Raw genomic sequence first — 15,701 nt, 5'->3', positions numbered from 1 at the left:
GGTGAGAGGAGTGTAAGCATAATCTTACGCCAACATATACACCCGTTTCTACGCAAGATTGATAAATGAGGGCCAGTGTGTTTTGATCCTTTTTTTAAATGTATTTTACTTTAATCTTGTGTAAGTATTGTGACCTAATTCATCCTGTGACCATTCAGGGGCGCTGTTTCGTCGTGGCGTTTAAAACTCTTCTTCACTGGAACTTTTTACTCAGCGCTTGATGGCTTTGCGTCCTCTGACTGTAAATGAGGTATTTTATATTTAAAATGTAGTTATTGCACATCAATGTTTTGTTTAATTAATTTTCATTCATAATTCATATCGTCGTCGCCAATGAGAGCGTTCAGTCTTGCACGGCGCGCGAAACACCTCAGAAAGGCGTTAACAGCTGGTTTTTCATGTATGTAATTTACATGAACGCACACGTTCGTTTGTAACGTTAACATATGATAAGTTAAAAGGTGAAGTTTGTATGATTGTTTTTATTGTTAAAAAATACTTGTGGTTATAAACTATTACAGTGGAGCCTTTGGAATATATAATAATATAATGCACAATGCAAGCCCTTGTGTAAGCGGATCGCGTGCTGCGTTTGTCAAAGCTGTGTCCAAATGTTAACTGGAAAAAATGTATATTACAATTCCTTTAGCACATGCAGGCAGCAATTGTTCAGGTGAATTATGAGTGATGTGAAAGGTGAAGATAACCCAGGATACCGTTTACCCAGGGTTTAGAAATGACCCAGGGTTACTAAAGTGTGAAAAGCCCTATATAGTGAGAGCGGGCCACATAGATCTGTTAATCTCTTTCTCATTGCTAGAAGTAGCACATAAAAAACACATTCAAACATGTAAATTAGTTATTTTCATTTTCACAGTTTCTTGAACTACTACTTTTGGTGCTTCTTGTGTATGACCGTAAATTATGTTCTTCTGTATGTAGATCATAAAATCATTTAACAAACAGATTGTAAATGGCATATTTTATATGTTTATTAAACAAATTGTATGTAATATAATTATGAATACAACTGGTCAAAACAACCACTTTTTACATTTTACATTTTTTTTTTTTACATATTCAACTTACATTTTGCTTTAAAGGTGTCTTTATCTTAATCTTTATAGCCTTAAGATTTTTGTTAGTGTAGGTGTTTATTTTCCTTCTATTTTTATGTTGTCTTTTCCAGGATCTTGGATAGCACATTCAAGTCTGCCTCTTCCAGATCATTCTCAAGCAGATCGATCTCTTTCAGGGATGGATTTGATTTCAGAGCTTCTGTCAGTGACGCCACACCTTCATGTGTAACATTACAGTTGGACAGCCTGAAGAAAGCAGAATGGATTTGTAAGCACAGGTCAGTGTTTTATTACTTTTTAGTTTTAGAGATGCATAGTCAATTCAATAGTTTTTCAATCCAAGTTTTCCAGAGTAATACAAGTAAAGGTTTTCCAGACTTTACCCCAGCTTCTCTAGTTTACAGTGAGGATTGTGCAGTCCGACACAGAGCTTCTTCACGCCTGAGTCTTGTAGATCATTAATACTCAAATCCAGATGTGTCAGACTGGAGGTCTCTGAGCTGAGAGCTGAAGCCAGAGCAGTGCAACTTTTCTCTGTCATTCCACATTTGTCCAACCTGAAAGTATAGAATAGAATTGTTTTTTTAATTAATATTTTTGCATGTTTTATATTGACATTACATACAATACTATTTGGATGACACCTGTTATTAACTCTTTAGAGTTAACTCACTTTAGTATTTCCAATGCACACTGAACTTTCTCCAGAGCAGCACAGAGATGTTTCACTCCAGAATCTCCGATTTTGTTCCAGCTCAGGTCCAGCACTTTCAGATGAGAAGGGTTTAAACTCAGAGCTAAACTCAGGGAAACACAGCCTGCTTCTGTTACTCCACAGTTCTTCACACTATTGAAATGAAAGGTAATACATCTTGCAATGAGTTAAATGAAAAAGTAATTTGTTCACAAATACTAAATTACGGCTTGTGCTGTATTTTTTGTTATGTGCATTAAACTGGTGTGCACAATGAAGATTTAACTAAGGGTGCTTTCACATCTCTAGTTCGGTTAATTTGGTCCGAACCAAGGGCAAACAATTATATATTGTTGCATTTTTCAGATTTTTTGGTTCCTTTTCACACCACACTGATTGCTTTGGTCCGACCCAGTTGAAACGAACCAAAACGCAGGCACGTGACAACATCCACATCACTCATTGGCCATGGCGTATTTCCTAAACTGCTTTTCGATTGGTCAGAATTTACGTGTGGGAAAATTCCAACAGGAGAGGCAAAGCCAGCATACTATAATAACACTATGGCGACGACTGCGCGGGCCAGTTTTGTCCCTGGCCATAATCTACTACACAGTGTGTATTTACCACAGTATGCAAACAAAACATTTCTATAATGAAGCGCGGATGCGACATGAAAACAACGTTCTAATGCACTGCAGACGGCGAGCGCACATCACTCGTCACTTCAAGAGGAGGCGTGCATTAATTATTAACTCGACATGCTTCCATCTTCCGAAAATATTGCCAACGATCTATCAGGTAATAATATCATGCACACAATGTCAGCGCAGCTAACTACAGCAGCTGGTTCAGTCCAAAAATGATCAGTACTTTTGCAGTTGGTTCTGTTCGAGGTCGGATCACGTTCTCACCACAAACAAACAGCTCCAGAGTTCGCTTGAAATCGTACCGCGACCACCTCTTCAAGGAGGTCTCGGTACGCTTGTTTGGTCCGCTTTTGGTGCGCACCCGAGTGCGATTGCTGCTTTCAGACCTGACCAAACGAACCGCACCAAAGAGGGAAACGAACTCTAGTACGATTCAACCGAACTAAATGAGGCAGGTGTGAAAGCACCCTAACACTACTCCATAAAAACATATTTGACAACTCAATATAGACGTACACAAAGCTCCTCCGCAGAGCTTCGAGAGGGAACAGTGGGGCCAGTTTAATAAACTGCAGTAGAAATCACATACTGGATAGTGAGTATTATATTTTGACTTGAAGCTTGCTTTACAACCATTACAAAATTATGTTCTAAATAGTATGATTTTATGTAGTATGAATTAAATTCGGACGAACTACTCACACACTGACACTGCACGGTGTTTAAATAGCAGTAGTCTATTTAAGTAGTCTTACTTTTTAGATTCAAATTAGACCAAGCTATGTTTCCATTTAGCTGATTTTAAAAAGTTATGATCAGTCTTAAAGAAACGGTAATTATTTGGCTTAATTGTAAGATTAGTCTAAGTATTTAATGGAACCGGCCATGGAGAACTTACTTCAGAGATTCCAGGCTGCACTCTGTGTCCTGTAGTCCAGCAGTTCCGTGATGCAAATGAAACAAACTTTCTTTGTTTCCATGTTCATGCAGGCTTTTGTGCTGACTATGTGAACCACATTTTGGTGCTAAAACTCTCTTGTGCTTCTTTTTTTCTATTTCCTTTAGTCTGATATGAGAAACAGTTAAAATGTGTTAGACATGGAATAATTCATAATCTAATAATATTCCAGTATTTTCCTTAAATTAATCTAAGCATACAGTGCTGCTCCGTGGGTTGATCTATTCACGCCGACACTGAGTATTTCTACTCCTGAGTCCTGCAGGTTGTTGTGGCTCAGATCAAGCTCTCTCACATTGGATTGCGATGTAAGAACCGTTGTCAGCAGTGCACAACCTTTATCTGTGATATTACAGTCATTCAACCTGACAAAATAGACTGTATTAGTGTGTGTGTGTGTGTGTGTGTGTGTGTGTGTGTGTGTGTGTGTGTGTGAACAATTTTGTACATGAACACATTTATTAAAGTTCCAAAAAGTTCTCACCTGGCCTTTGTGGATGACTTAATCACAGGATGCAGCCATTCTATGCTGTCATCTGATCTGCCATATTTTTGAAGAGTAAACTCTTCAGTCCTCTCATTTGATGTCATTAAAAAACACACCAAAGCTGGCAAGTGCTTTGGAGACATGTGATTGTTTTGTTTTCCACAGCTCAGGTAGCTTTGGATTTCATTAATCAGAGAATGATCGTTAAGTTCATTTAAACAGTGGAACAGAATGAGGCAATTGTTTGGACAAGACTGGTTTTTGGTTTCTTGCTTGAGATACTCAATCGTTTTCTCTCTTTCCAGGGAGCTTATTGTCGTCTTCACCAAAAAACGTTCTAGTAGTCTATGATTTGACTCCAGTGAAAGTCCCATAAGGAAACGAAGGAAAAGTTCGAAATGTCCATTCCTGCTCTCTATGGCTTTTTTGACAGCACATTTGTGTAAGCTCAGCATTGTCACAGGCGTTTCAGACTCATGTGCTTCAAGCAAATTTTTGTTGCTGTTGTGGAAGGAGAGGTGCACATATAGAGCCGCTAGATGTTCCTGAATGCTCAGATGAACAAAGCAGAAGACTTTCCCCTGATACCAGCCAAACTCTTCTCTGAAGATCTGAGTGCACAATCCTGAGTACACTGATGCTTCTGTCACATTAATGCCACACTCTCTCAGGTCTTCCTCGTAGAAGATCACATTGCCTTTCACAAGCTGCTGAAAAGCCAGTTTCCCCAGTTTAAGGATCATGTCTTCATCTGTCACGTTCTTCTCATAGTCCTTCTCATGTTTGATGCTAATCTGTGTTATCAGGAAGTGTGTGTACATTTGAGTGAGAGTCTTGGGAATCTCTCCACTCTCTGCTTCGCTCAACATCTTCTCTAGAACAGTGGCTGAGATCCAGCAGAACACTGGGATGTGGCACATGATGTAGAGGCTCCTTGAGGACTTCAGGTGTGAGATGATCCTGTCGGCCAGACTCTGATCACTGATTCTCTTCCTGAAGTATTCCTCCTTCTGTGGCTCATTGAAGCCTCTTACCTCTGTCACTCGATGGACACACTCAGAGGGGACGAGATCAGCTGCTGCTGGTCTGGAGGTGATCCAGATGAGAGCAGAGGGAAGCAGATTCCCAGCAATGAGGTTTGTCAGCAGCACGTCCACTGAGGCTGATTCACTGACATCACACAACCTCACATCGCTCTGAAAATCCAGAGACAGACGACACTCGTCCAGACCATCAAAGATGAACAACACTTTATATTTGTCACTGGATATTTCCATTTCTTTTGTTTCAGGGAAAAAGACATGAAGAAGATCTGAAAGACTGAGTGTTTTGTCCTTCATCAAGTTGAGCTCTCTGAAAGGAAGTGGAAATATGAGCTGGACGTCCTGATTCTCTTTCTCTTCAGCCCAGTCCAGGATGAACTTCTGCACAGAGACTGTTTTTCCAATGCCAGCGACTCCCTTTGTCAGCACAGTTCTGATGGGTTTGTCTTGTCCAGGTAAAGGTCTAAAGATATCATTGCATTTGATTGCAATTGTTGCTGTTGCTGCAGTAAATGCTTTTTCTATGCTAGTAAACTCGTGTTTATTACGGATCTCTCCAGCTTCTCCCTCTATGATGTAGAGTTCTGTGTAGATCTCAGTCAGAAGCGTTGGTTTTCCCTGCTTTCCCAGTCCATCCAAAATATACTCATACTTTGTTTTAACGTAAGATTTTAATCTTTTGTGGATCTCTGGTTCATGTGTTTGCAGATCATGTCTGAAAAGATAAAAAATATATATTCATGAGCAAATATTAAACCACAGAAACATTCTCAGAGTTTGTTCTGCACATAGTTAAGTAGAAACTTGACACTTTCATAATATTCATTTAAGTTATTTATTGATTTTTATTTATTGTCAGGAAATTAATATTAAACTAAGTTTTAGTTTGTTCCTTACACAAATCTATTTAAAAGACTTAAATCTAGTTTTTACTGACACTTACACTCACCTAAAGGATTATTAGGAATCTCCTGAACTCCAAACCGAATGTCAGAATGGGAAAGAAAGGTGATTTAAGCAATTTTGAGCGTGGTATGGTTGTTGGTGCAAGACAGGCCGGTCTGAGTATTTCAAAATCTGCTCAGTTACTGGGATTTTCACATACAACCATTTCTAGGGTTTACAAAGAATGGTGTGAAAAGGGAAAAACATCCAGTATGTGGCAGTCCTGGGGGCAAAAATGCCTTGTTGATGCTAGAGGTCAGAGGAGAAAAGGCCGACTGGTTCAAGATGATAGAAGAGCAACTTTGACTGAAATAACCACTCGTTACAACCGAGGTATGCAGCAAAGCATTTGTGAAGCTGCTACACATACAACCTTGAGGCGGATTGGCTACAACAGCAGAAGACCCCACCGGGTACCACTCATCTCCACTACAAGTAGGAAAAAGAGGCTACAATTTGCACAAGTTCACCGAAATTGGACAGTTAAAGACTGGAAAAATGTTGCCTGGTCTGATGAGTCTCGATTTCTGTTGAGACATTCAGATGGTAGAGTCAGAATTTGGCGTAAAAAGAATGAGAACATGGATCCATCATGCCATGTTACCACTGAGCAGGCTGGTGGTGTAATGGAGTGGGGGATGTTTTCTTGGCACACTTTAGGCCCCTTAGTGCCAAGTGGGCATCGTTTAAATGCCACGGCCTACCTGAGCATTGTTTCTGACCATTTCCATCCCTTTATCACCACCATGTACCCATCCTCTGATGGCTACTTCCAGCAGGATAATGCACCATGTCACAACGCTCGAATCATTTCAAATTGGTTTCTTGAACATGACAATAAGTTCACTGTACTAAAATGACCCCCACAGTCACCAGATCTCAACCCAATTGGGATGTGGTGGAATTCAAAGTTGCCCTGGATGTGCATCCCACAAATCTCCATCAACTGCAAGATGCTATCATATCAATATGGGCCAACATTTCTAAAGAATGCTTTCAGCACCTTGTTGAATCAGTGCCAGGGAGAATTAAGGCAGTTCTGAAGGCGAAAGGGGGTCAAACACAGTATTAGTAAATGGTGTTTCTAATAATCCTTTAGGTGAGTGTACAGTGGTGTGGAAAAAAAGTGTTTCCCTTGTTAAATATGATCAAAGATGACTGTAAAAAATAAATCTGCATTTTGAATCCTTTGATATATATATATATATATATATATATATATATATATATATATATATATATATATATATATATATATATATACATACACACACACACACACACACACACACAGTGGGGCAAAATTTATTCAAGTTCTTCCACTTAAAAAAAATGAGAGAAGCCTGTAATTTTCATCACAGGTACACTTCAACTATGAGAGACAGAATGAGAGAAAAAAATCCACCAAATCACATTGTTTTTTCACATAGATTTTTAAAGGATTTATTTGCAAATTATGGTGGAAAATAAGTATTTGGTCAATAACAAAATTTCATCTCAATACTTTATGTACCAATTTTTGACAATGACAGAGGTCAAACGTTTTCTGTATGTCGCCACAAGGTTTTTCCACACTGTTACTGGTGGTTTGGCCCATTACTCCATGCGGATATCCTCTAGAGCAGTGATGTTTTGAAGCTGTTGCTGGGCAACACCCTCCAAAGATTTTCTATGGGGTTAAGATCTGGAGACTGGCTAGGCCATTCCAGGACCTTGAAATGCTTCTTCCGAATCCACTCCTTCATTTCCCGGGAGGTGTGTTTGGGATCATTGTCATGCTGAAAGACCCAGTTACTTTTCATCTTCAATGCCCTTGCTGTTGGAAGGAGGTGTTAACTCAAAATCTCACGATACATGGCCCTATTCATTCTTTACATGGATCAGTCGTCCTGGTCCCTTTGCAGAACACGGCCCCAAAGCATGATGTTTCCACCCCCATCCTTCACAGTAGGTATGGTGCAACTCCGCATTCTTTCTCTTCCAAACACGACAAGTTGAGTTTTTACCAAAAAGTTCTATTTTGGTTTCATCTGACCATATGACATTCTTCCAATCCTCTTCTGGATCATCCAAATGCTCTCTAGCAGACTTCAGATGGGCCTGGACATGTACTGGCCCATCTGCAGGGGGACACGCCTGGCACTGCAGGATTTGAGTCCCTGGCGATGTAGTGTGTTACTGATGGTAGCCTTTGTTACTTTGGTCCCAGCTCTCTGTAGGTCAGTCCCCCCTGTGTGGTTCTGGGATTTTTGCTTAGCGTTCTTGTAATCATTTTGACTCCACTGGGTGAGATCTTGCGTGGAGCCCCAGATCGAGGGCGATTATCAGTGGTCTTGTGTGTCTTCCATTTTCTAATTGCTCCCACTGTTGTTTTCTTCACACCAAGCAGCACCTATTGCAGATAGTCTTCTCAGCCTGGTGCAGGTCTACAGTTTTGTTTCTGGTGTCCTTTGACAGTTCTTTTGTGACTGATTGAGGATGTGGATAGGTGTCAATTATACAGAGAACGAGTACAAACAGGTCCCATTATTACAGGTAACGAGTGGAGGACAGAGGAGCCTCTTAAAGAAGAAGTTACAGGTCTGTGAGAGCCAGAAATCTTGCTTTTTTGTAGGTGACCAAATGCTTATTTTCCACCATAATTTGCAAATAAATTCTTTAAAAATCATACAATGTGAATTTCTGGAATTTTATTCTCATTCTGTCTCTCATAATTAAAGTGTACCTATAATGAAAATGACAGGCCTCTCTCATATTTTTAAGTGGGAAAACTTGCACAATTGTTGGCTGACTAAATACTTTTATAAAGCTAAATTCTAACCTTTCATTGAAGTAAAATTATTAAAAGTGTTGGGAACAATTGTTTGCCCCTTATATTAGATACTTTTTGTAAAGCCACTGTATGTGTTATTTTTCAGTTTCTGAAACAGATCAACTGAGAAGATAGATAAACATGAAGGCAACTAATCACTGATCAATGAGGAGGTAAGAAATGCTCTGCTGTCTTGTTACTGAAACCCTGCAGCTGGTAAGAGTTAACAGGAAATCATCTGTACTCATCCCTATTCACTGCGATTATTATGGTAAGTCCTCAGATCCCCCTCTCTGAACTATGAAGCAAAGTAAGTGCACTTCTCTAGCTTAACATAGCAGGTGAACTGATGTGCTGTGAAACCAGACCTGTGGTGTGGAAGATTTGTTTCATCTCTCAAATTATTTGGGAGTTGTATTACACTGGGATCAGGTGAATGGGATTTCTCCAGAGAACTGAAAAAGACAACATAAATTCTGAAATACTCTCCATCACTTGTATTTCATAAAAAAATATTTTCTTAAAATTATAAATTTAAACTCATTTAGACTAGTGCACTTAAAGTGCACTAATCTAAATAATAAAAAGCTATGCTTCACTCAAACACATTTTCTTCATCAAAACCAAACTTTGGCCTTATTTTCACAAAACAAGTTCTGCTACAGTTATTTTCATATGCTATTTAGTGCTATTTTTCCTAAAAGAGAATGTGGTTAAACCTGTGCGTAATGAAAGACAGTTCTGTGTACAGTTCTGAGAAGAAGAAAAAAGTTGAAGAATAAAGTAGATTTAGATAATGTAGTTTTGAAATATGCCTCTAATTTGAAAACTGAAGTAGTGGTTTGAGATCCATAGAAACAGTTTTAGTGTGTAAGGAATTTAGGAAAAACTTAAACAAAAGTTTGTGTAATGCTCTATGGATACCATTATCACAGATACCATGTTCAAACATAAAAGTAAGATTTACCTTTGGTGAAACAGAGAATTTCCATCTTTGAACTCAATTGGCATTTTCATTGATTTGTCACTTTTCAGAGACCAAACGCTTGGATCAGGGGAACTGGATCTTTCCTCAGAACTGAAAAAATATAACATAATCAATTTTAAAATAATAATTATTTTCTAGCAAATATCTCAGTCATCAAAATGAAAATATTTATGATATTTGAAAGCAATTTAAGTTTTATCTATCACAATAACAGAAAAAACATAGGTATTGTATGTATTGTTAAATGTGTTGCATGTACTGGATTTACCTTTGATCAAATACATTTTTGAACTCAATTGGCATTTTCATTGATTTCTCGCTTTTCAGAGACCAAACGCTTGGATCAGGGGAGCTTGATCTTTCCTCAGAACTGAAAAAAATAACATTATTAATTTTTAAATAATAATTATTTTCTAGTAAATATCTCAGTCATCAAAAAGAAAAAAATATATAATATTTGAAAGCAATTTAAGTTTATCTATCACAAAAACAGAAAAAAACATCGGTATTGTATGTATTGTTACATGTGTTGCATGTACTGTATTTACCTTTGATCAAATCCATTTTTGAACTCAATTGGCATTTTCATTGATTTGTCGCTTTTCAGGGACCAAACACTGGGATCAGGTGAATGTGATCTCTCCCGCTGATCACTGTCAGATACAACACAGTCCATTTTTATATTCAAAGCAATTCAACATCACTTTCACTCAAATTGTATTAAGATTGTCATTTTTAAAATGTAATTTCTTATGCTAGTTTATAAGCAGGCTTATTTAAACTCTAACTTTCAGCCTAGTTGGTTTGAACTGAATTTGCAATGATCTGTACAATTTAGATGTACAAATAATCTAAAACTTTCCTCACCTTTTCTCTCCATCACAAGTCTTGTGAGAATAAGTGTTGTCTTCAGCATTCATTATGGTATTTGTGTTTTCCTAACCGCTGAACAGATTTATTCTGAAGTCTGTGTCCATCACAGCGAATGAGGAAGAAAAACAATGGAAACGACTGTCTTCAGAAGCTGGTTTAACTGGTTCATGAGATGTAAAGTACCTCCCTTCTTTAGTTATATAGTTCGTATGCTTTCAGGCTGCGTAAGGATTTGGCTGTTTGGCTGACTAAACATAAATGCACATTGTATGATGATACATTAAGATGTAATTGCAGTGGAAGCATAGCGTTTGCTTTTTATAACACTCAGATATATTCTAAAAAACATAACTGAAAACTTTTGTCATGTCTGTGCAGTTTAAGCTCTGGATTTCACTCAGTCTCATGAAACAACAAAATTATGTGTTTTCCTTTTTCTCACTGTATACCTGCTCTCTGAAGGTGGAGCTAAATCTTATATAAAAACTAAAAGGTTTGTGATTCATCAGCCCAACAGATGGAGCAGATACTGGGCTACAGTTAATATTTGAACCACATTAACAAGACTGATGAATTTGCACCGAAGTACTGTAAAGCCTGATTTAAAAACATGCTATAAAACATTAAGGGCCCTATCTTGCACCCAGCGCAATTGACTTTGTACACCGACGCATGTGTCATTCCTATTTTGCACCCACGCAAAGCGCGCTTTTCCCTCCACAGAAGCACGTCGCTAAACTAGTGAATGAACTTGCGCTCCCTGGACGGTTCAGCGCAAAAAAGGAGGCGTGTTCCGGCGCAAACAATCCCTAGTGCTGTTTTGCTGTTCCATTAAACAATTGCGCCACTGACAAGAAAAAACCTAGTCTAAAGTCAGTGGCGTGTTGCGCGTTGTTCATTATGCTATTTTAAGGGCGCATGCTTGACCATAATGTATAGCGTGTACAACGCGCATACACTTTGCTCATGTAATCTACACAGATGCAACAGTTATTTTTGCAAATCATAAATTGTTACACTAAAAAATATTAATACATGAGATGACGGAAATCATTGTGGTGTGCCACAATGTATAGGCAAAAAAATAGCTTACAAATTATTCAGGCTAATTGTAGAAATTAAGGATCAGACCTGTTTGCCCAATAGTGGCAAGACATATATGTATATAAGGACATCTGTCCTTCACTGCTTTTACAAGAACATCAGTCTCCTCGGCTGTGAACCGCTCCTGGCGTGCGCCTGGTAAATACGCCATAATAATAGCAATCAATAATGGAACTTGCGCACCTGCTTTTAAAGGGAATGTTGGATGCCGCTCTGATTGGTTTATTCACGTTACGCCCAAACCACACCTATGAATAATAAAGCTACTTCAGACCAACCCATTTTAGATTTGCGCCGGGCGCAAGAGCCATTTATCCCGCCGGGAAAATAGCAACAGCGCCGAGACCCGCCCACAAAGTTACTTGCGCTTCGCGTTTTGACACTTGCGTTTCAGAAATCGTTAAAATAGGGCCCTAAGAGAGGATTAGGCCTTATTTCAAATTAGAACATATAAGTACTTTTTTTAAAACGTGCCTTAGAAAAAAAAACATTATTGATGAAAAAAAGAACGGCACTGGCATATTTTAAGAAATATCATAGCATCTTAGTCTGGGACTAGGCTTAAGGCTTGTCTGAAACAAGTCGTATTGTAGACAGTATTAAACAAGTTTGAGTATTTTTGTTCGTCTTCAGATTATTCTATTTTATTTATTTTCTAAAAAGATTAGATTCTTAAAACTGATTTATTTTTACTGAGTGAGGCATCTTTATGATGACTTACTTCCCTCTAAACCGGAAAGAGAAGGGTTCATGAGCTATTTTGAATGTTGACAAATTTAAATATTGCGTTTGAACATTCAATGTTATAGAAAAACAAAGGCAATTGCTCATGAAAGTCAAGATAGATTTGATATCATGTTATCATGACAGATAATCACCCACACTTCAGTAAGTCTTTTAAGATCTAAATAAAGAGTAGACCAATGTGATTACTTGGTATGTACATTTTCAAAAACTGCTTAGTCACAGTGTGTTTTGATGAATTTTTGTTTTGCTTTTTTGATTCGCCAATCCAATGTCCAAAAAGCTTTACACAGTGGGGCAAAATATTATTTAGTCAGCCACCAATTGTGCAAGTTCTCCCACTTAAAAAGATGAGAGAGGCCTGTAATTTTCATCATATGTACTCTTCAACTATGAGAGACAGAATGAGAAAAAAATACAGAAAATCACATTGTATGATTTTTACAGAATTTATTTGCAAATTATGGTGGAAAATAAGTATTTAGTCGCCTACAAAAAAGCAAGATTTCTGTCTCTCACAGACTTCTTCTTTAAGAGGCTCCTCTGTCCTCCACTCGTTACCTGTATTAATGACACCTGTTTGAACTCGTTATCAGTATAAAACACACCTCTCCACAACTTCAAACAGTCAGATTCTAAACTACACTATGGCCAAGACCAAAGAGTCAAAGGGCACAATAGAAACAAAATTGTAGACCTGCACCAGGCTGGAAAGACTGAATCTGCAATAGGTAAGCAGCTTGGTGTGAAGATATCAACAGTGGGAGCAATTAGAAAATGGAAGACATACAAGACCACTGGTAATCTCCCTCGATCTGGGGCTCCATGCAAGATCTCACCCAATGGGGTCAAAATGATCACAAGAACGGAGAGCAAAAATCCCAGAACCACACAGGGGGACCTAGTGAATGACCTGCAGAGAGCTGGGACCAAAGTAACAAAGGCTAACGTCAGTAACACACTACGTCACAAAGGACCCAAATCCTGTAGTGCCAGACATGGACCCCTGCTTAAGCCAGTAAATGTCCGGGCTCTTCTGATGTTTACTAGAGAGCATTTGTATGATCCAGAAGAGGATTGGGAGAATGTCATATGGTCAGATGAAACCAAAATAGAACTTTTTGGTAAAACCTGAGTGGCAACCTCATCCAGTTTCTTTTGAAACCAATATGGAAGTAATTTAAACTGCAGTTAATCGACTGGCCACTAGGGCTCCAGAAGGGAGCAGAATCTCATTGAGCTCCATGTTAAAATGCCCAATTTTACCTCAGAAAAAAACATGTTTACAGCCTGGTACTAATTGTGGTTTTGGTCTATACGGGAACATTTTGCCCTTCATGAAAACTGTGAGTGGGGTGATTTTTTTTTATATATAACTCATTCGTTTACATTATATAAAGCCTTCAATGTCTGCATAATTAAAGGCGTGGTCACTCTGATTGACAGGTGGATAGCTATTTATCCACTGTCTGTTAGTAATTGCGCCACCTTAGCTCCGCCTATGTCCCGCCTCTTTCCCCTTTTTCTGTTATCCTGGCGTGAAGCACTGCCAAGATGGCAACGTCCAGCTCGACTACTTTACGCTGCAAAAATGCACTTCAGAATCCTATGGGTGACTTCATGGACATTTATTCCATATTTTTTTACAATCTATGGTAAAAACTCAACTCAATCGTGTTTGGAGGAGAAAGAATGCGAAGTTGCACCATACCTACTGTGAATCATGGGGGTGGAAACATCATGCTTGCGGCATTTTTTATGCAAAGGGACCAGGACGACTGATCCGTGTAAAGGAAAGAATGAATGAGGCCATTTATTTTGAGATTTTGAGTAAAAACCTCCTTCCATCAGCAAGGTCACTAAAGATGAAATGTGGCTAGGTCTTTCAGCATGACAATGATCCTAATCACACTGCCTGGGCAACGAAAGAGTGGCTTCGTAAGAAGCATTTCAAGGTCCTGGAGTCTCCAGATCTCAACCCCAAAGAAAATCTTTGGAGGGAGTTGAAAATCTGTGTTGCCCAGTGACAGCTCCAAAACATCACTGCTCTAGAGGAGATCTTCATGGAGGAATGGGCCAAACTACCAGCAACCCTGTGAAAAAATCTTGTGGCGACTTACAGAAAACGTTTGACCTCGGTCATTGCCAAAAAAGGGTATATAACAAAGTATTGAAAGTAACTTTTGTTATTGACCAAATACATATTTTCCACAATAATTTGCAAATAAATCCTTTAAAAATCAGACAATGTAACAATGTGTGTTTTTATTATTATTCTGTATCTCATTGTTGAAGTGTACCTAAGATGAAAATTAGAGGCCTTCTCTCATCTTTTTAAGTGGAAGAACTTGCACAATTGGAGGCTGACTAAATACTTTTTTGCCCCACTGTATATAAGGCATTTGTTGTCATGATAGTAGTTATTGCACAGCAGTGTTTAGCTGAAAAAATGTCATTCATAATTCATACTGTTGAACAAATTATCTTGAACAAGCTGTTTTCGTGCACGAAAATCAAATCTTCAGTCAATTTTACCACAGAAAGTTTCAAACCCCATAAGACATTAGGCTACAGCTGATTATTCCAACCCGATCTCGCTGCAATTTGTACATATTTTACAAGGTGGCTAATTCATACACATTTGTATGACCTCATTTGTAAGAATTCGTACGATGTTTGCTAAAACATACACATTTGACGAGTTGCCAAATTCGTATGAATGACCTCTGCCTTTAAACCTACCCGTCACTGGGGTTAAGACAAAACGTACAAATTCCTACGAATTAGCCACCTCGTAAAATACGTACGAATTGGTCGTATGATAGCGTTGGATTATTCAGGTATGAAACGTACATGCACACATATTCATTTAAATTATTAACAAATAATAAGTTCAATATACCTCGATGATTTACAATGAATAATGATTGTTAAAAACACTAATCTCTCTCCCTAACTTCTAACAAGTGTCCAATTGTTGATATATTTGTTTATTCTGTCTGTCGCTCATGTGAGCACATAATAGCAGGATGGATTCTGATTGGCTGTTAATGTTTTTATCGTTCATCAACTGGATAAAATCATTGTGAAATTGATTTCAACGTTATCGTTTCCCTGTGCTTTTATCGTTATAGTGGTGTGAATTCTGCTATTCTTTACTATAGAGAATGATTTTGAGAACTATATCTTTGTTATCTTTATAGGTTACCTAGGTTTGAACAGGCCTCTGTTGTGAAAACATTATCCATGTGTACACTGTGTGTATGTCTGTTGTATTCTCCCTCCTGTGCATTCTAGTTTTATGGATTAAGGACAGGACCTGAT

At 38.3% G+C, this 15,701-nt stretch overlaps 1 protein-coding gene across 1 annotated transcript; it reads right to left on the bottom strand.

The window, feature by feature from the left end:
• Positions 1–1,024: 1,024 nt before the first annotated feature.
• Positions 1,025–11,256, bottom strand: LOC137084812 (NACHT, LRR and PYD domains-containing protein 3). The gene is made up of 11 exons (XM_067451285.1): positions 10,524–11,256; positions 10,205–10,309; positions 9,925–10,026; positions 9,636–9,746; positions 9,037–9,123; positions 3,866–5,626; positions 3,582–3,746; positions 3,322–3,489; positions 1,753–1,926; positions 1,463–1,636; positions 1,025–1,325 (listed from the first exon to the last, which is right to left on the bottom strand). Exons 1-11 carry the CDS (start codon positions 10,574–10,576, stop codon positions 1,172–1,174), a joined length of 3,054 nt encoding a protein of 1,017 aa, XP_067307386.1. The 5' UTR covers positions 10,577–11,256; the 3' UTR covers positions 1,025–1,171.
• Positions 11,257–15,701: the final 4,445 nt, after the last annotated feature.

Source organism: Pseudorasbora parva, chromosome 8 (assembly GCF_024679245.1).
Source record: "Pseudorasbora parva isolate DD20220531a chromosome 8, ASM2467924v1, whole genome shotgun sequence".
In the NCBI taxonomy this organism is placed as follows: Eukaryota; Metazoa; Chordata; class Actinopteri; order Cypriniformes; family Gobionidae; genus Pseudorasbora; species Pseudorasbora parva.
Note: the sequence above shows the minus strand (reverse complement) of the source record. Positions and strands in the feature narration are given on the sequence as shown.